Raw genomic sequence first — 21,361 nt, 5'->3', positions numbered from 1 at the left:
ACACACACACACACACACACACACACACACACACACACACACACACACACACACACACACACACACACACACACACACACACACTCACACACTCAAGAAATATTTTCACACCTTTTGAAACCAATAACTGACAAACCACAGTCATCACTCACTCCCCCTTCTGTCTTTCCATAACACATTACAAAAAATACACACAGAGTACATGACAAATCCCATAGCTGTAGCATACGTCTGCGGACTTCATAACAGCAGGTGATCTGGAGAACATTTGGAGTGAATTTTTATGCTTGTTGATATTTCAACCTCCAAAAGAGACAGGTAAATGATGACTACAGAAGGGAAACATGCAATGTTGGACAACTATTTTTTTTATTCGATGCCCAATTGCAAGCTATGATCATGGTAGGCCTACTGCAACATACAGTTGACTCATCACAAACAGAACATCAAATGAGTAATGTGGGCAGTCGTTGCCTAATGCTTAGATCAGAGGGTTTCAGGTTCGAATCCCACCCTAACCCTTCCATAAACTCCCATCCTTCCTTGACCTTGGCTGAAGTGCCACTGTTGAACAAGGCACCTAACCCCATATTGCTCCAGACACCCAATGCCCTGCAAATAATAACTGTGAGTTGCTTTGGATAAACGTGTCTGTATGTATGTAGTAATGTCACCATATGTTACTAATGATACCTCTGTGATATTACCTCTAAGAATCACGGCTGGTTTACACATTAGTGAATAGACCTAAACAGGGATTTCTCATGTTTCATCCTATGGATGATGTTCTCATCATAACGGCACCCGCAAACCAGAAATAAAATGTGTTGTTAAAGCATGCAATAAACTGCGTTGAATGCGCATGGCACTGCGCCACCCTTCCTTCCTCGGCCTCCCGCTGTGGGAGAGCACAGTCCTGCCACGACGTTGCCTACTCAGCCAGGCTGCCTATTCAACACCACACAAACACGAAAAACCCTCTCCTTCATTCGGCAGCAGTTCCAATGCAGCACCACTCCGTCGGATCTCCAAGCTCCGCGTCTTTGCTCTCCATCTCCTCTCTCGACACCAGAGAGAAAATCTCGCGTTGCTGCACGGTCGTCCTTCTCTCTCACACACACATTCACGCTCGCTCACTACTACCACCCAGATCTCCCCCTCCCTTTCCTCCGCTGTCTCTATCTCTCCCTCTCCTTTTTGAGTAGACGAGATCTCCTCACGAAACCTGAGCGAGGCAGTCACCAAAAAACGAGAGGCGATATCTCTCTCTGCACAACATGGCTACTATTGTAACCTGTACACGGTTCACGGATGAGTATCAGCTATATGAAGAACTCGGAAAGTGAGTAACAATACTGTTTTGTTCCTTTTGAAAGAGGTCTGTTTCCTTTCTCTCGGCGCTCGGTATCTCATTGTGTCCGTGAAGCTGAATGTTGTCAATGCAGAGTGGGGTTCATGTCAGAAATCCAGGTGGGAAAAAACACACGAGTGAGCAAGAGGTTCATGTAGCCTACGTACACCCAGCTGTGGCGTGTTTACCTCCGTTTCAGGTGTTCATATCGTTAGTTTAATCATCAAACGCCATCAACGCAGGTTAAGACAATCCTCCGTTGGGAGAGAGGACAGAGAGAGCGTGCATGTGAACATCTTGGTTGCTAGCTGCCTGCTGAATATTTCCTCATGGCAGACTGCTCATAAATCGCCATCCATTGGAAGACCAACCAACAGAGTCCATGTTATCATCATGACACGTCAGGAAGCTCGTTTTTAGGCTATACTGTAACTTTTCGCGGCAATATGTGGCGAGGCATGTAACAGTTGCCACGCCAGAATGGAATGCGTGCGGCTGTGGACTTGTGTAATAGCTGTGTCATACTCCTCGGCAAATGTAGCACTTTGTGTTTTTTTGTGTTCAGCAGCATCACTTGTGTACTAGTTGAGCGGCTACAGGAAAAATCGTGCAAATTATGATACAAGCGTGAAATTCGGCAAGTATGTGCTCAAGACCCATACGATCAAATCTACCCGATTGGCCACTTGAAATGGCGGCCATTTTCCAAGATGGCCGCCAAAAAAGACCCCAGAAATGGATTTATTGCATAGAATTGACCTAGAAAATTATGATACAAGCATGAAATTCAACATGTATGTGCTCAAGAACAGTATGATCAGATCTACCTGATTGGCCACTTGAGATGGCGGCCATTTTCCAAGATGGCTGCCAAAAAAGACACCAGAAATTGATTTATTGCATGTAATTGACCTTGAAGATTATGATACAAGTATGAAATTCAACATATATGTGCTCAAGACCAATACGATCAAATCCACCTGATTGGCTTCTTCAAATGGCGGCCATTTTCTAAGATGGCCGCCAAAAAGGACCCCAGAAATAGATTTATTGCAGAGAATTGACCTAGAAAATGATGATACAGGCATGAAATTCAACATGTATGTGCTTAAGACCAATACGGTCAAATCTACCCAATTGGCCACTTGAAATGGTGGCCATTTTCCAAGATGGCCGCCAAAAAAGACCCCAGAAAGTGATTTATTGCATAAAATTGACCTAGAAAAGTATGATACAAGCATGAAATTCAACATGTATGTGCTTAAGACCAATACGATCAAATCTGTCTGATTTGCCATTTGCAATAGTGGCCATTTTCCAAAATGGCCACCATGAAAAACTCTAAAAATGGATTTGTTGCACAGAATTGAGAAAGGAAATTATGATACAAGCACAACCAATAAATTTGGCAGTTATGTGCTTTAGACCAACACAATACATTCTAAGTAATTTTCCAGTTTAAATGATGGCGATTTTCCAAGATGGCCGCCAAAAAATACCATAGAAATGGATTTGTTGCACAGGATTGATCAAGCATCAATTTTGGCATGAATGTGCAAAAAAACAAATACAATCAAATCTTCCTGACTAGCCACTTGAAATGGAAGCCATTTTATTATATGGCCACAAAAAGGCTGAATTTATCCCAGAGGTGACCACAAAAAATGATGATACAAGTATGTAATTTTGTGTGTTTGTGCTTAAGAGCAATAGGCCTATAATCAAATCCACTCATTTGCAACTTAGAATGTATGGTAGCCATTTTTAAAGATGGCCATCAAAGAAAACACTAGAACTTCATTAATTGCAATTAATCTAGCAGATGTGGCCCAAATCAATGTTAACATTCACTGTTTGAATTTCCAATGATTTCATTATAGGAAACAAAATCAAGCAAAAAGGCACATAACTAAAGGCTACCGAGAGTAACCCTGGCTCTCTGAGGCATATGAACCAGACATCTCACTATGGGTAACGCCCGCGACCATTTGCCAAAACTTACTTTCAATCATGCCGTCAGGCCAATGAGCTGCACAGCTGGGGATCCCGCCCCCTCGGGGACAAAGCCCAGGTGCGCTGGGCTCTGAGCTTCAATCTGAGGCAACTAACCTTTGAGCTTGTGGGTGAGTGTAGCAATCTAGTGAGATGTCTCGTTCATCTCCCTCAGAGAACCAGAGTTACCCTCGGTAACCTACAGTTCTCTTGATGTCGAAACACTCAACATCCCACTATGGGTATTGAAAAACTCCAGATTGAGTTGCCTTTACCTAGAATGCACAAACAAAAGCTTGGCCGGGGCACAGACCATTCTCCTGCCGATGCCCAGAGCTGTTGAAGGCGAAGAGGCAGCGTCCATCAGCAGTGATAAGCATCATGCTCATTCAACGCACAGCCCGAGTCAACAGTCGCCCAAGGGCCGAGGGTCTTCGTTCTGAACCCGAAGAAGAGAGGCTAGGCACCAGGCGCACAAAGGCAGCTTCCGGACATCCAATACCACGGAGAGCACGCAGTGGAGGGAACCCAGGGCACGGAAACCACAAGTCTGGGTGTAACCGATGTACAGGTGGAGCCCACAGAGGTGTAGCGAGGCCCCCTATACCAAGTGGTATTCCCCAATGGCAAACCAGGCCTTGGCACAAGGGGGAATTTCCAGCATGTTCAGTACACAACATCCGCAGGTGCAACTGTGCTGGCAGAAAAGACCATTCTCCAGCAGGGCCGCAGGTCCAAGTTGCGGATGGAGAACCTAGTAGCAACCACCACCACAGCGAGCTGGCCAAGCCAGCCCCAATAGATATCCGTTTGAGGGCACACACTATGGTTCCCAAAGTCCAAGGGGGACATCAAAGATACACTTACCCTCGATTATGCATCCTGGTCGAGCAGGGGCCTGATATACTTCATTGGAGAAGTATGGTCTAGCTAACCACGGTCGCCCTATCCAGGGACAGCACTCCAGGCAGCACAATTGACACTCGCGCTCCTGCTGAGCGAATGAGACACACACAGTAAGGGGTGACCGACCCAAGGGAGACACGTGTAATGCGTCCTATTAGGAGAGGCGAGGATCCAGGTGGCCTTGACACGATCAGCCTTCTCACCCTCGGGTAGAGGGCGCAACTGACTAGAGAAGTTGCGTTCCACAGAATGTTCCACAGCCTCTGGGAGGAGGCTCTTATCTTTGAATGTTCCAGGCTGACAAGCCAAAGCCATTATGTGATAGCTAAATCAAACATGTTAATGTCAAGTCCAGAGCAAATAAACTAAATTCATAACAATGCTTGTTTCTGGTGTACCTTTTTGTTTAACAGCAATGTCGAGAGAACCACGAATTGCCGTTATTGACATATTATTACCGCAGTGTCATCGTATTATTAGCATCTCACCTTCGGGGTGGGGGGGTGGGGGGGCACTGCCTCCATTGATATTAAATTAAGAACTGGCATTAGCATGTCATCACCATGCTATTTGTGTGTCATACTGTGAGTGGCTTATGTGTCATTGCAGAACATTTTTAATATTTGTATCACTTCATCATCCATGCTAACATATTTAAGGAGAGTGAACAATTATTTCCACCAAATTTGCAATTTGCACATATGAAATTTGCAAATTTCTAGGGTCTTTTTGGCAGCCATCTTGGAAAATGGCCAGCATTTTAAGTAGCAAATAAAGTAGACTTGATTGTAGGCCTATTGGTCTTAATCACATACAAGCCGAATCTGTGCAATAAATCATTTTCTAGGGTCTTTTAGTTTTTTGGCAGCCATCTTAGAAAATGGCCGCCATTTCAAGTGACTAATTGGGTAAATTTGATCGTATTGACCTTAAGCACATACATATTGAATTTCATGCTTGCATCATCATTTGTTAGGTCAATTCTATGCAATAAATCAATGTCTGGGGTCCTTTTGGCAGCCTTCTTGGAAAATGGCCACCATTTGAAGTGGCCAATCTGGTAGATTTGATCGTATTGATCTTAAGCACATACATGTTGAATTTCATGCTTGTATCATAATTTTCTTGGTCAATTCTATGCAATAAATCCATTTCTGGGGTCTTTTTTGGTAGCCATCTTGGAAAATGGCCGCCATTTCAAGTGGCCAATCAGGTAGACTTGATCGTATATGTCTTAAGCACATACATGTTGATTTTCATGCTTTTATCATAAATTTCTAGGTCAATTCTATGCAATAAATCCATTTCTGGAGCCCTTTTTGGCGGCCATCTTGGAAAATGGCCGCCATTTCAAGTGGCCAATCAGGTAGATTTGATTGTATTGGTCTTAAGCACATACCTGCCAAGTTTCATGCTTGTATCATAATTTGCACGATTCAAGCCAAATTGGCCTTGTAGCCGCTCTACTATCACGGCGAAACCAGCTCGAGAGCTAGCGCCTTTCATACGCATGGCTCATTCGCTGGGTGGGCAGATATTACGCCTGTATCGACTTAAGGAAAGACTAATCATCAGTAATCTGTGTAAATATGTGTTGCAGAGGAGGATTGCGTGTCTGCTAAATTGGTATTTTAATATTGCGGCTTGACCCACGGGTGAAAACATCTCATTCTGTAAGCGTGTTCACACAGTGTAGCCTGCAAAGCTTCCTGTCTGTCAGAGGCGTGTTGTCACGGCCATCCAAACCGCCCCCTTGCTTATCAGCGCTTGTGTTTCCGTAGAAATTCACCGCAAGCCAAGCTCGTGCAATTGTAATGGCCCTGGTGGTGCGAAGTTTTATGGCCGTCGACTTGTAGACGTCTGCTTGTAATATGACATTATTACCCCTCACCAAAACCTGTGCGCCAATATTTCTGTGTGACCAATGTCACTTGGATAAATAAAACGGCTCTCACATAACATTTATGCCCTAATGGCTTTTGCCTTCCCATCACAGGGGTGCCTTTTCTATCGTTCGACGATGTGTCAAGAAAAACACTGGACAGGAGTATGCAGCAAAAATTATCAATACGAAAAAGCTGTCAGCCCGGGGTAAGTCTATCAACGCCTGACATGACATGCCAAGCAGTGGTTTTCCTGATTGTTGCTTTCTCTACCCATGACCTCTCTCTCTCTCTCTCTCTCTCTCTCTCTCTCTCTCTCTCTCTCTCTCTCTCTCTCTCTCCACACCATGTTATAGTGGCTGCAGCCTGCATTGTCCTCTGTCAGCATATGGGGATGATATTCCAACATCTATAAAGAGGACTATGCTTACCAGCCACAAGGTCCAAACAAACCAAAAACTAGTTAGTTGGTGAGTTGTGGTTAGTAGTTGTGAATGCAAGGGCCCTATTCCCTGTATTTTTCTTAAACCGAGATGAAAATAATTATTAAGCTCATGTTTCCACAGAAGACGTTTTTTCCAAAGTAGTTTTTCCACCAGGAGAAGCACATTATATCACATCCACATAGAAGTGCACTGTGGCACACACACACACACACACACACACACACACACACACACACACACACACACACACACACACACACACACACACACACACACACACACACACACAGAGATACACACAGACACACACACAGAGGGCTGCTGACAGCTTTGGTTGGGCTCGGGACAAAGTAATCTGAAAGCCCCCCACCCCCCCTCGTCCCCCCCTCTCTCCCTGAACCCGGGGCACAACACAAAAGGTGTCCAGTAACGGGTCCACTTCATCATGGCTCTCCGTCTTGCTGGGCCCCCCAAAGCTAGGCTAGAAGCCAGTGTGTGGAGGGCCACTGAAACTGTAACTTGTCTACCGAAGCAGCCATGGCTTATTCCCTAGGGATTAGGAGATTGGTTTTGAGACCGGAATGATGCAGGTTCAGAACCCGTTGTTCCAGCAGGAACGCTGAGGGTTGTCTGCAATAACTCCCTTATCTAATGGTTGAAGGGCCCTTGAGCCTTGAGGCACCTAACCCCACAGTGCTCCAGGGATTGCAACCAATTAACCTTTTTTCGTCAATTGCGTCAAACAAGTTTGGTTTTTGAAGTGAAGCAGGAAAAACAACAACAGGCTTCAAGAGAAAACAGTGGGCCGTAAGTTTATGCCTATACCACAGGATGATACTTGTCCTGCATTAAAGGCATTGACTCGAAGGCGTTGAAGGGGAAAGAGGTCCATTCCCTTTACCCAAACAACCGTGAGTCCCTGAAAAGTGTCAGCTAAGTGTAATATAATGTAATAATGCACAAAACAGTCAGGGGTCATTCTTGTGCCGTGCACATCCTTCTTTGTCTGCTCTGGATTAAGCACCTGATGCTGAATGCAATGTTGGTGCATAATTCACACTGCCTTCTGATGGCCAAGGCTGTTGTGGAACTGAGTGGAACAGTTTGCCATCCCTAAAAGGGGAATTTCATTGACTTATGAAAGTACAGACATTTCAGTGTGCTTGAAGGTAAATCAAGAAAGACCTGGCTCTTGAGGATTTGCCCGTCAGAGTTGGGCCCTGGACATGCTTGCTGCAGGGTACGCATGCACGGGCATATTTTGTGCTCAAACGTGTTGTCATGCGTATTTTCTGTCAATGTTTAGCGCACGGGAGAACACCTCACACAAGGTACACAGACATGTGCGTACGGCGCAATATTGACAACCTAGGACCCCCTAGAACTTCTAAACCTCCGTGTTGAAGCCGCGGTACTGTCAAATAAGGGTGGGGAAGATTAACGAGTGCCCTGTTGGCAATCTGCCCCTAGATGATACCTCCTGTATCGTGAAAAGTGCTATGGTCGTCCTGAAGCAAATATGTGCCCTCGGTAGCAGACATGTCCCCCTGGCCTTAGAGTGCATCTCAATATGTGACCTTGCCTCCTCCACTTGCCTCCTCCACTTGCTTCTCGTCATGATGACATCACTGACAACAGCATTATATTTCAATATCTTGCAAAAGCTCAATTGTAAAGTCTTTTTCTCATTTGCAATTGGGATGGTGAATGAAAAACAGTCCCTCAAAAGTTGTTGTGGCGAGGCTGACAGCTGGGAAACTTTATCGTTTTCTCCACGGAGGAGGGGCCAGGAGGCGGGACGAGGAGACAAGCACAAGTGGAGGAGGCAAGGACACATATTGGGATGCACCCTTAGTCTCCCCTTTGGATCTTGTGGCAGCCGAAGGGGAATCAAGAAAGAGCCACTCTGTCAAGCTTGTGTCATCTCCTCTTGGCTACTCACGGAAGCTGACATTGTCCAGAAGCCAGCTTGTCCAGCAAGGGGTGATGGGGAAACCGATTTGGCCGGATCACTGTTACAGCAGGGGTGAAGAGGAAACTGATTTGGCCGGATCAATTAAGCCTCCACATGGGCCGTTATACGCTGAAGTCACCGCAGAGCCCACATGTCATTAGCGCTCAGGCAAAATCAGAGACTGAAGCATGTGGCGCATTCAGACTAAGCTCCATCTGTAGTGAATGCATTACTTTGCATTTGATTTTGTTATGGTTAGCAGAGACTTAAATCCAAAGTGACTTACAGAGGGAGGATATCATCGAGCTAACAGATGTGCAGACGAATATAGTGTAAAACAAACTGAAACTAAAATTGTAGTTAGTGTTGAATCATAAGCCACTTGACTTATTTGATTATCATGATGTGGATGATTTGAAGGTCACATTGCATTATGCCTTCTATTGCATGTACCATGGTAGCTGTCTTAGCAGAAGGAGGACATAAGTTAGCAGAAGTGTAGAGGAGCACAGAGCAGTCCAAGTGAAATATTCCCATTTCGCATCCTGTATTTGCCTTCTGCTTGTGGCTGAGTCATGCCTTAAAGAAACAGTCCACCCTTTTTTGATTTTCATATATTTTCAGTATTTTCTAGTTTTGTGTGTATAATTTTCATCTCAATGTGGTCTGTACTTAGATTTATTAGTATTAGAATTATTAGCATAATCACTGGAAGCAAATTGTACCATTAGCATCAAGCCACTAGTGAATCACTGGACGGAATTAAATAGCCGTTTTGCACTCTGGTGAATGTTACATTCATTTTTAAGTGGTTTGTAAGTACAGTAGTACATTTGATAATGTCTTTGGTACCATGGAATCCCATTGCTATGCTTAATATGGTTCTAGTGTTGAACTAGGCAATGCAAACACATGGAGAAAAAAATCCTATCTATTCTCATATTTTTACCATATGAACAATTTCCTGAAGTGAGGTGGACTATTCCTTCCTTGTTTACTTGGGTTAAGTCAGTTTTATATTGTTCATTCATTCATTCATTTATTCATTAATTCATTCATTCAAATTACAAAGCATGTGATATCAGGAAAAAGTCATTAAACCCTGTGGCACACAAGGAAATTTGTCCACGTTCCAAAGCTGGTTTGACAACAAGTGTTTTTTTTCTTCCAAATAGCACATTTTTATTTTAAAGGTGCATTATGTAATATTTTAGTAGTTTATTTCCAGAATTAATACTGCCCTCTCAAAAACGTTAACTTTTTCCACCAATACTTACCACCACCACCAAATTCTATTCATTATGACTGGGAAAATTGCACTGAACATGAAAAGCGGCATCTTCTCCATGTCTGCCATTTTGAATATCCAGAAATAGACCTCTTTAGCTGCAAAGCTTACTGTACTGGGCATAGGCTACTAGTAAATATTAGTTTTGACATTAGGTAGCACAGTTTCAATGAGCAGCAAAGTAGCAATACCCACTCTGGCCACCATCTAACACCTTTAAATGTTATCTGAATGTCCAACGTAATACTGACTTTACCCAAGTCGCCATTGAGGACCCAGAACAGAAGAAAGGTCACAAGAAATGACCCTGGTGTGGCTCTCCTCTGCCTAATTAAGTCTAGGTGAGGAGAAGCAATTTGAGGATACGTGAGACTCTCTTCGCATCCCTCTCCACTGCCGGTCGCCGCAGCAAAACAAAAGCGCAGGATCTATTTCTGGAAAGTGGACACTGTATAGCTGCACCCCGCACCATACCGGGAGTACACACACACACACACACACACACACACACACACACACACACACACACACACACACACACACACACACACACACACACACACACACACACACACACACACGATGGACACTGTACACCTGCATTGTACCGTACCGGTAGTGTCGAGTTTTTAGTATTGGACTGGAAGGAGGACGCTTTTTCCAGCACTTTGATGGGGATGACTGTTGATTAGAATCTTCCACACATGTGTACACGGATGCAGGCACACAAACACACGGATGCAGACACGCAAACAGGCCATCCCACTCCACCCCTTTTGTGCCTACCACTTTCATTTGCTGTCCCCAAAATTGTGTGTGCATGTGCATGTGCGTGCGCGTGCGCGCCCGTTCGCCATCCATGAGTGAATATCCAAGCTGGACATTCTCAGCCTTGCGTGAAGGTCAGTGAATGTGTATGTGTGTGTGTGCGTGTATGCATGTGTGTGTTCCTTGGAAGCGTGCGGCGGCTTCTGTCACTTTACCGGTCGGGAATGTGCCAGCCAGCCAGTGTGCCGCGGAGGTTACCATAGCGCCAGTGTTGTGGCCTGTTTGCTTGCTTTGTGTTTGACGTGCCCTATTAGATTCCCTAACCTTTCCCAGCCACACACACACACACACACACACACACACACACACACACACACACAGCATTTAATAAACGTCCTCTAGTGACAAATGTGTGGTTGTTGAAGTGACCATATACTATCTGAGAGGGGCCACAGTGGATGAACATGAGGTCACTTTGAGGCCACAGAAGAGAGTAGCTACAGTGGCCATTCTTATGAACTAACTCTCTCTCTCTCTCTCTCTCTCTCTCTCTCTCTCTCTCTCTCTCTCTCTCTCTCTCTCTCTCTCTCTCTACGAGAGGTCTATGACAGAGGACTAGACTGCAGCTAAATTAAAGCATTTGTTCTATGTGTGATGTCCCTGAGATGGCCGGCAAACAAAGACTTCATATATAAAAGACAGATTACTTTGAATAGGTAATTAGATGACCCCCCCCCCCCACACACACACACACACACTCCCTCCTACCTCTCTGGGTGGCGTCTGTGGCAGGGATCCTGTCAAGTAACCTGGCAACTGTTTTCCAGAAACTGTTAATCATGATGGCTGGCACTGCAGGGGAAAAAAGAGAGGAAAAAAAGGCAAAGCATCCCATTCGTCAGTCGTGACAGTGGAGAGGAGGGGAGAGCAGGAGAGGAGGAGGAGGAGGAGGAGGAGGAGGAGGAGGAGAGTAGAGTAGCATACAGAAGAGGAAGGGAACGGATGGGAGGGATGGGGAGAGGAGGGCAGGAGGAGAGGATGAAGGGATAGGAGGAGAGGAGAGAACAGGGGACGGGAGAGGATGAAAGGATACAAGAAGAGGAGAGAGGGGAGGCAGGGAGGAGAGAAGTGGAGGGGTGGGGAGAGGAGAGGAGAACGGAACAGGACATGATGAGCAGAGGATGAGGGAATGGATGAGAGGATAGATGAGAGGAGAGGAGAGGAGAGGAGAGGAGAGGAGAGGAGGCTCAAGCCGGGCCTCCATCTTTGTAAATCTCTCATGATGGCTATTTGCCCAATGGCCTTGAAGGGGACATGTTAGAGCTGTCTATCAAATCCAGGCTGAGCCATGCCACGTAGTCCATCCAACACAGACTCCCACAGGTTCAACTTCACATACTTCACTGACTAGGTGTCTGTCTTGAGTTCTCATTTTCATCAGCTGATGATCAGAAAACAAAAACATTTGCTGAGTCAGGGGTGGGGTGGGGAGATGAACATGGGAGTGGTGGTCGGGTTGGGGGGTGTTGATGGGGGGTGTTGCAGATTGTTGCCAGCAAGAAGCACATTGGATAAAGCTGATCTTGAAAGAACCCTAATGACTCTTTCCTGAAGGGAAAACGAGCTGCAAGAATTGAGGTGAGGTAAGGTGAGGTCTCCTTCGTGTGAGTGATTTTGTGCGAAGAACTTATTGAACTCGTTTTTTTTTCATAGCCCACAGACCTACTCTTAACTGGCCTGAAAAAAACCCCCGAAGAATGTGACATTTCACCTTTAATCAAAGCTGACGAAGCCCCTTGGACACGTCTGTGTGTTCTACTACTACTAAGGACGGATTACTGCAAGGGCTGACCGGGCCCAGGCCCAGGGGCCTAAGAGTGAAGGGGGCCCCGGAACCCAAGCCTCTTTATTTCCATTCTCATATTGCATTAAAGTCAGTTTTAGTAACTATATTTTCCACATTTTCTCAGAGGACTATCCCCCCACACCCCCAACAACATAGACTGTCACATCTGGCCTCAATCCCTGAATCGTTTTGTACACTAGCAGCACCTGTTCGGGCCTTTCTTGTTGTCTGGCCCAGGGGCCCATGAAGTCATAGCCCGTCCCTGACTATTAGACGAACAAAAAGAGCCTCAATTATCTGTCTAACCTCTGGTCCCGACTCATCCCTCAGTCACAGTTCAGGCAGAGGTCTGTGGAAGGGCCCGTCCTTTCACTGTAGGGGGTGACACTTTGCCGCGGTCTTATTGAATTATACATCACTGGCGACAGAGGTGTGGGAGGCAAGCATTTCCAAGATGGCTGTCTGTGCGCACGTACATGCATGCGTACGTGCGTGTGTGCATACGTACATGTGCGTGTGTGTGTTTGAGAGAGAGAGAGAGAGAGAGAGAAACTGTCCGATTCTTGCCCAAGCTTACCCAGACAAAGCTGATTGCAGCAAATACTTCTGACGTCATTGAAGTGCTGCAATTTTATTGACCAGTTCATTAGGCTGCCAATCAACTCGCCTCATACTCATTTGAGCAATCAATTGACCAATCAGGTAATCAGATGTAGACCCTCTGAGGGATTGGAAACATTCAGGTGGTGGACAGGGACAAGCTTAATGAGGTTGATGATGATGATGATGATGAGTGATTGGAAATACAGGGTTTAAAGGGAATCTGAATACACACACACACACACATACACACACACACACACACACACACATACACACACACACGCACACAAACACACTCACTTTCGCCAAGATTTACACCTGTGCTCAGGATTTGTGATGTCAGTCAAAGACTGTAGGAGTTCTTTACAATGAATGAGATGTAAGGCACAAGTCAGAGTGATCCCTTTCTCTCATGGTGATCTGGGCCAGTAATGATGAGTGTCTTGTGTCAAACGAACACACACACACACACACATCCTTCACAACCACCACATTTCTCGTTCACATCAATGTGGTGCTGCCAAAGCCTGCATCACTAGCACTAGTGTGTGTGTGTGTGTGTCTCACTCTGCCTCCTACTCAGCCTCTTCACTGCTGGGCTCCCTTCTGCCTGCTCCTACTTGGACCAAAGGTGGACCGTGTGTATGTATATTTGTGTGTGTATGTATATTGTGTGTGTATCTGTATGTTTGTGTGCGTATGTATATATATATGTGTGTTTGTGTGTCTCCTACATGTTTTCACCTTTCCTTTTTCATATCCACATGGAAAAGCAATGAGCGTGTTTGCATCACACCATGCTGTACACGATATTAGAGGTTAAAGAGCTGATGTGTGTAGGTTTGCACATGCAATGCATGAGTATGTTGGTGAGTATGCTTGTCTTTTAACCTCCAATTCTTCTTGAAGTCCCCTTGAGAGGGTTTGAATGTGTGCATGTCTGTGTGCGCGCGTGTGTGCCCGCGCTAGGGATGGCACAAACCGCACCGAAAGCCGAAACCGTACAATTCACACACTTACCGAACCGAACCGTGCAATCCATCGCAAACCGCAATTCATGTACTGCCCAGAAAAATATGTAAAACAGAGATTCTAGGAGTATCTTATCCAGTCTCTCTGATTAAAACATTAGCGTATAAGACCAAATCAGAGGATGACACAATTGAAATCATACTGTAGCGAAGGGGAGTAGAGTTGCCCAGCTGGGACTCGAACCCAGACCTTCTGGGGTAGTAAACTGGGGCTCTGACCGCTACACCAAAGAGCTGGGTTCGAGTCCCAGCTGGGCAACTATACTCCCCTTCGCTACACATACCATTTTCACATTATAAGCCTATACAAACCATACGTAGGATATTTAGTGATAAGTCCGATTCTATTAGCCAGTGCACCATTTATCCTGAACTAAAAAAAATGAACCGTAGAGAACCGAAAACCGTGACCTTGACACCGCGATATGAACCGAACCGTGAATTTTGTGAACCGTACCACCCCTAGCGTGCGTGTGCATGAGCGTCTGTGTGCGTCTGCGCGCGTGCGTGCGTGCGTGCGTGCGTGCGTGCGTGCGTGCGTGCGTGCGTGCGTGCGTGCGTGCGTGCGTGCGTGTGTGTGTGTAAATGCATACTGTAGGTGGAACTGGAGCTGGATTTGTGTGTGGTAGGTTGGTGCCTAAAGTGCATGTGTGTGTGTGTGGAGGATGATGTGTGTAGCTGGTAGGTGCATGCTGTGTGCGTGTGCGTGTGCGCGTGCATGCACAGTTGGTTGGTGCCTAAAGCGTGCGCGTGTGTGTGGAGGATGGTGATGTGTGTAGCTGGTAGGTGCATGCTGTGTGTGTGTGTGTGTGTGTGTGTGTGTGTGTGTGTGTGTGTGTGTGTGTGTGTGGTTGGTAGGTGCGTAGCTTCTTGTGTGGGATTAGTGCAGGAGGGCAGGTTGCATTCCAAGGAATGTCTCTGAAGAATCTCTTCCTCTCACTCTCCACATGTCTTTCGCTCTTCCTCTCCCTTGCTCACACAGTCTCTGCCTCGCTAACACAGTCTCTCCCCTTCTCTTTTTCACAGTCTATCCTTCTCTCGCAATCTCTCCTTTCCTCTGCCATCTCTTTTTTTTTCTCACATCCTCGTCTATTTTTGTTCATCTCGCTCTCTTTTTATCCGTTTGGCTTTCCCTCTCTGCATCTCTCCATCCCTGCAAATCACTCCTTCGCTACTTGAACTTCTCTTCTCCTTTTCTACTTCCATCTCTCTCTCTCCTTCTCCGTTCTCCCCCTCTACTTCCACCTTCTCTCTCTCTCTCTCTCTCTCTCTCTCTCTCTCTCTCTCTCTCTCTCTCTCTCTCTCTCTCTCTCTCTCTCTCTCATCCCTCTCTCTGGATGATGTCAGGCCAGGAGCAAAGTGGAGAGGCAGGGAGCCATGTTGCTGAATAATTGAGGTGGGACAGGCAGTGTGTGTGTGTGTGTGTGTGTGTGTGTGTGTGTGTGTGTGTTTGCGCGTGCGAGTGTGTGGGCTCCAAATAGAGAAAGGGGGGCAAGGGGCCTAGTTCCCTTCAAGACCATCCCTTTCTCTCTCTCAGTTCCATGCTTCCTCCACTCTGCTCTTCTCTTCCTCTTTTCTTATATGCCTCTCTCGCTCTCTCTCTTTCGCTCTCGCTCTCGCTCAGTCTTGTTCTTTGAGCTTGAGAGGTTGAGAGGGGAGAGAGGAGGGAGGCGCAGGAGGAGAGAAGAGGAGGCTCGTAGTCTGTTGTCTGGATTGTAGAGGAGAGCAGAAGAGGGCATCTCAGACTTCCTAGCAGGTCAAGGAAGGAGAGGAGACCTCCTACTGTAGATGATATGAGGGCTTCAGAAGAGAGAAAGCTTCCTAGCTGTGCTGGACAGGAGAGAGGAGAGGAGAGGAGAATAGAGATTTTTGGAAGGAGAGGAGAGTGGGCTTTCTGACTGTTCTGAGGAGGGGAGGGGAAGAGAGGAGAGGAGAGGAGAGGAGAGGGGGATTTCTAACTGTTCTGAGGAGGAGAGGGGAAGAGACGGGGCTTTTTAACTGAGAGGAGATGAGAGGGGAGGAGAGGAGAAGAGAAGAGAGGAGAGGAAAGGGGGATTTCTACAGTAACTGTTCTGGAGAGGAGAGGAGCTGCTAGCTGAAGGCTCATTGGTGGAGGAAGGCTTGATAAACGTGGCAGTGCCGGCATGGTGAATCTTTAATGGCACAAACTGTGAATATTTGATGAACTCAATTTCTCTCTCTCTCTCTCTCTCTCTCTCTCTCTCTCTCTCTCTCGCTCTCTCTCTCGCTCTCGCTCTCGCTCTCGCTCTCGCTCTCGCTCTCGCTCTCTCTCTCTCTCTCTCTCTCTCTCTCTCTCTGCCTGTGTGCACCCATGTCTATGCGTATGTGAGTGCACCTGCATCTCAGTCTAAGTGTGTGTCTGTGGGGCACGCCTGTATTTCAGTGTGTGTGCTGGCTGTGTGCTACATTGAGTGGTTCCTGAAACACATCAGCCAAGCCAAGCCGTCAGCTAGTAGCTGCTCCCCCAGGTCTGATGAAGCCTCTGCATTAATGGGCAGCATGACACACACACACACACACACACACACACGCACACGCACACGCACACGCACACGCACACGCACACACAGACACAGACACACACACACACACACACACACACACACACACACACACACACACACACACACACACACACACACACACACACACACAGGTCAGGTGTGGTGGAGAAGAGATTATGTTAAGTTTTAATCGTGTTCTATGCACATGACTACATTTTTGCACAAGTTGGGTGTATAAAGCACAAGGACAGCTACTGTATTGATCAGCCACTTGTCCAGTTTACAGACTGGTCGGTATCAGGACTTGAACAGATGACCTTTTAGGTCAACAACACTGCGTAGTTTGAAGTAGGCCTATAGAAGTAACCAAAAAGAAGTAGGCCTAGTCAAATAAAGTTTAAATTCATGAAGTATATCATGAAGTATAATAAATTAAAGTAAATAATATTAATAATATGAGTATTAACAAATTAATCAAGTAAATCAAAAAACAGTAAAATAAAATAAAAAACTGTGATCCTTTCCCTACAATTCAAAGTTAATAACCTAGTGCTGTTGATATTTTTAAGGTGCACACAACACACACACACACACACACACACACACACACACACACACACACACACACACACACACACACACACACACACACACACACACACACACACACACACACACACACACACACACACACACACACACACACATGTATGAATACACAAAATCAAGTTGGGTGTATAAAGCACAAGGACAGCTACTGTATTGATCAGCCCCTTGTCCAGTTTACAGACTGGTCGGTATCAGGAGTTGAACAGATGACCTTTTAGGTTTCAAGTCCACTAGTCCTGCAAAGGCACCACACACTAGTCCACAGTGATCGGCAACCTATATTCATTACTTTACAGTCCAGTGCTGCGTAATCCAAATGACCTGATTTTACCTGGATGATAATCGCCTGGACAGGTACAGCCAGATCATTTTGGAATATGTGGCACTTGAAACTGATGCATCTAGGGCAGTATTCCAAGATACTGGCTCAGTGGTGACACAGGTTAACTTAATCTTGAGGTAGTGGACTTGAGCCCTCATTTTCTTAAATACATGGCGCCTGTGGGCTATCTATTGGCAGGTTTACCACATTCTGTAGCTCAATTTAGCCAGGTTCATCACTAAACCATGTTGGTTGGAATTTCCCCCAGGATGCCCATCACTGGTGTAGTGTAGTGCAGTGGTTCCCAACCTTTTTCTTCAGGGACCCATATTTTTACCATTGTAAGCTTTGGTGACCCAGCGCCCACATGAGAGAGAGTCACTCGATATCCTCAGTTTTCTGCGAAACCTCATTTTAGTTATCATTTTATTCCTCAATTCGTCTTTGTTCAAAAACAGAATAAATGTTTAATGTAGCACTTAAATTTTGTTGCTTCTATGCATTTGTCATTTATTCAACATGGGCTAGATATAGTATTAAAATGAAACCCCTTAAAATCAAGTGGGCTTTGCGACCCCCCGTGGATCTTTGGTGACCCATAGGTTGGGTCACGACCCATAGGTTGGGAACCACTGGTGTAATGTAATGTAGTGTAATGTAATTCCAGCTGTTTCCCCACTTGCCCATGCCTGGCCTATTGGTGGCTCACTCTGCCATTCTGTAGTGGGCATGTGGCCAAGTCATCTCCCATTTCCCACCGCAGTAATATGATAGGACCTCATCCTGTTTGATATCAGATAGGTCTACTGTCTGGCGCTCGCTGAGAATGATGCGTTTCATATTATATGCTGCCCTGTATTCACTTACAGCAGTCCGGAATTGAGTAGAGTAGAGTAGAGTAGAGTAGAATAGAGTAGAGTAGAGTAGAGTAGAGTAGAGTATCGTGCATGTTGCCATAATGCCAGATTCCATATGAATCCACCATTTGGGAGCTGTAGCTATTGAGGTTGTCCATCATTTTGGGACTCACTTGATAACAGAGCAATGGCTGAGAGAATCCCCAACACACACACACACACACACACACACACACACACACACACACACACACACACACACACACACACACACACACACACACACACACACACACACACACACACACACACACACACACACACACACACACACACAGTGTAAGCCCTTCAATAGTGATAGTTCCTTCTGAAGCTAAGCTAATGGATGCTAATGCATCCATAATGTATGATAACCTCAGTTATCATAAAGCTCTGGCACACACACGAGCACACACACGCACACACGCACACACACACACACACACACACACACACACACACACACACACACACACACACACACACACACACACACACACACACACACACACACACACACACACACACACACTCGCCCACATACACACACAGTGTAAGCCCTTCAATAGTGATGGTTCCTTCTGAAGCTAAGCTAATGGATGCTAATGCATCCATAATGTATGATAACCTCAGTTATCATAAAGCTCTGGCACACACACGAGCACACACACACACGCACACACGCACACACGCACACACGCACACACACGCACACACACGCACACGCGCACACACACACAATCATAAGAGAGTGATGACTGAGCCGTCCTTCATTTGTCAGTGTTCTCATTCATTTGCTTCTGGGTTCTGCTTAAAGACTTCATTTGAAGAAGGAATAAAGAGGGACATGCACACTGCACCACATTAGATGACAGCTCAGAAGTGATGGTTTTCCACGTCACAGGATTAGGAATGGAAGGGTTTAGTGTGTGTGTGTGTGTGTGTGTGTGTGTGCGTGTGCGTGCGTGTGCGCGCGCGCGTGTGTGTGTGTGTGCGTGCGTGCGCGTGCGTGCTGGGGGCCTCCTCTTGATGAAGTTTTCATTTGTGTTGGAAATTGATGGAGTGCTCTGGCTGACTCTGGCAGTTTGTCAATGAGCGCGCACACACACACACACACACACACACACACACACACACACACACACACACACACACACACACATACTCACTAACGCGCACAGAGGAGCCTCATATCTGCCAGGTGTGGGCTAATAAAATAAATACAGGCGTGTAGATTTGAGGCGCTTGTCTTTCGCTGCCACTTAGTGAAGGCGAATTGCTTCGGCTTCCCCAACACCCTTAGGACAACACTGACTTTAATGGCTGCGTGTGTGTGCGTGTGCGTGCGCGTGCGCGTGCGCGTGCGTGTGCGTGTGCGTGTGCGTGTGTTTGATTGAGCATACATGAAGGGACACACTGGGCCTTTACTGTGTGCCTGCGCGTGTCTGTGTGTATATGAATTCAGTGTAGTTGTAAGGTTGTTGTTGAGTTGTAGAGATTGCTTGTGGGAACCACAGTGTACACAGAAGAGCAGTATCAGCAGGGATGGATTATGATGCCATAGGCCCCTGAGCCAGACAACGAGATACCCACCCAGCCCCATGGGTGCTAGTCCTAAAAAAGATGAGGGGTTTCAGGCCAGATGTTAGAGAGACCCTGGGCCTTTGCTACAAAGCCGCTTGAGGATAAGTTAAAGGGACAGTTTGGTCAATTTCAACATGCTGTTGTATTGCTCACGCTACCCTTGACTTGTCAGTACCTGGTGATGCCACATTTTTCGGCTCAGCCCTTTCCGAGATATGAGCAATTGTAATGGGGGCAGCGTTTGTTTACATTTTTAAAAAATGAAACATAGGCCAACTCCATATATTTCCCCAAAAGTTACTGCTGTTTGCTAGTTGTCCGCTGATGTTTTATAACCTTTTGGATGTTTTTGGGAATAAATAAAAATGTTTTTTTGAAATGTAAACAAAGAGCTGCCCCCATTACAATGACCAGGATCTCGGAAACGGCTGAAGAAGAAGAAAAAAAAATCTCAGGCACTGACAAGTCCAGGGTAGTGTGAGCATTACAACTGTATGTTGAAATTGACCAAACTGTCCCTTTAAGGTTAAGTTAAGAGGTAAATCATCTAATAGAAGAGCATGCAGTCCTCATTTTGTTAAGAAAAGCTCTTGTATTAGATGTTTTACCTCTTAACTTAACCTTAACTTATCCTGAACCAGCTTTGTAGGATAGGCCCCCTATGTCGTTGAGGGTTCGTCGGGGTATGCCCTTTAAGAACATTTGAAAATGACAGTTGTTAATATTGTGATTTGAACGCAGTATGACAAAGGAAATTTGGACCTGACTCTTGGGGCCCTTGGGCCCAGTAGGCCTGCCCTGTGCATTAGTCCATCATTGAGTATCAGATTCGCATCACTGTTGCTTCTGAGCTGCCTCTTGGATACTGCTCACTCTGCGTATTTAGGTGCTGTTTCCACGTAGCAGGATATTTTTTTAGCAGGGTATTTTTTTCTCCTGCTAGGTGTAAACGCAACATGTGGATTAAAAAAAATCCTCCATTGTAACAAATGCGTTTCAGACCCCTAAACAGGATATGCTGCTGCGATATCTGCTACGTGGAAACGGAAGGCCAAAACCAATGCAAAACCAATACAAGCAGGAGAAAAAAATATCCACATATAAAAATATCCAGCTACGTGGAAACGGCACCTTAGTCTGTCTTCCCTATCAGGCTCTCTATACTACACTTTCTCTTAATCTCCTCCCTTCTCTGTGTCCTCAAATGTTCTCCAAAGCTGTAAGGCCTTGGAACTGTGTGTGTTTCAATGATGAAACATCTGTTTCAGCAGTGCCTGTATGTCTGTACAGTATATTGTAGACAGTAGTGTGTGTGTGTGTGTGTGTGTGTGTGTGTGTGTGTGTGTGTGTGTGTGTG

The 21,361-nt window shown here is 45.9% G+C and overlaps 1 protein-coding gene across 7 annotated transcripts in view; it reads left to right on the top strand.

The window, feature by feature from the left end:
• The first annotated feature begins 536 nt into the window (after positions 1–536).
• The window catches only part of camk2g2 (calcium/calmodulin-dependent protein kinase (CaM kinase) II gamma 2), a 147,272-nt gene continuing 126,447 nt past the window's right edge, over positions 537–21,361 (top strand). For all 7 annotated transcript variants that reach the window (XM_063191121.1, XM_063191120.1, XM_063191119.1 and 4 more), the window contains exons 1-2: positions 537–1,342; positions 6,246–6,340. In XM_063191121.1, the coding sequence (XP_063047191.1) occupies positions 1,278–1,342; positions 6,246–6,340 (160 nt within the window). In that variant the 5' untranslated portion in view covers positions 537–1,277. The remainder of the gene's footprint in view (positions 1,343–6,245; positions 6,341–21,361) is intronic.

This window comes from Engraulis encrasicolus, chromosome 24 (genome assembly GCF_034702125.1).
Source record: "Engraulis encrasicolus isolate BLACKSEA-1 chromosome 24, IST_EnEncr_1.0, whole genome shotgun sequence".
Classification (NCBI taxonomy): Eukaryota; Metazoa; Chordata; class Actinopteri; order Clupeiformes; family Engraulidae; genus Engraulis; species Engraulis encrasicolus.
Note: the sequence above shows the minus strand (reverse complement) of the source record. Positions and strands in the feature narration are given on the sequence as shown.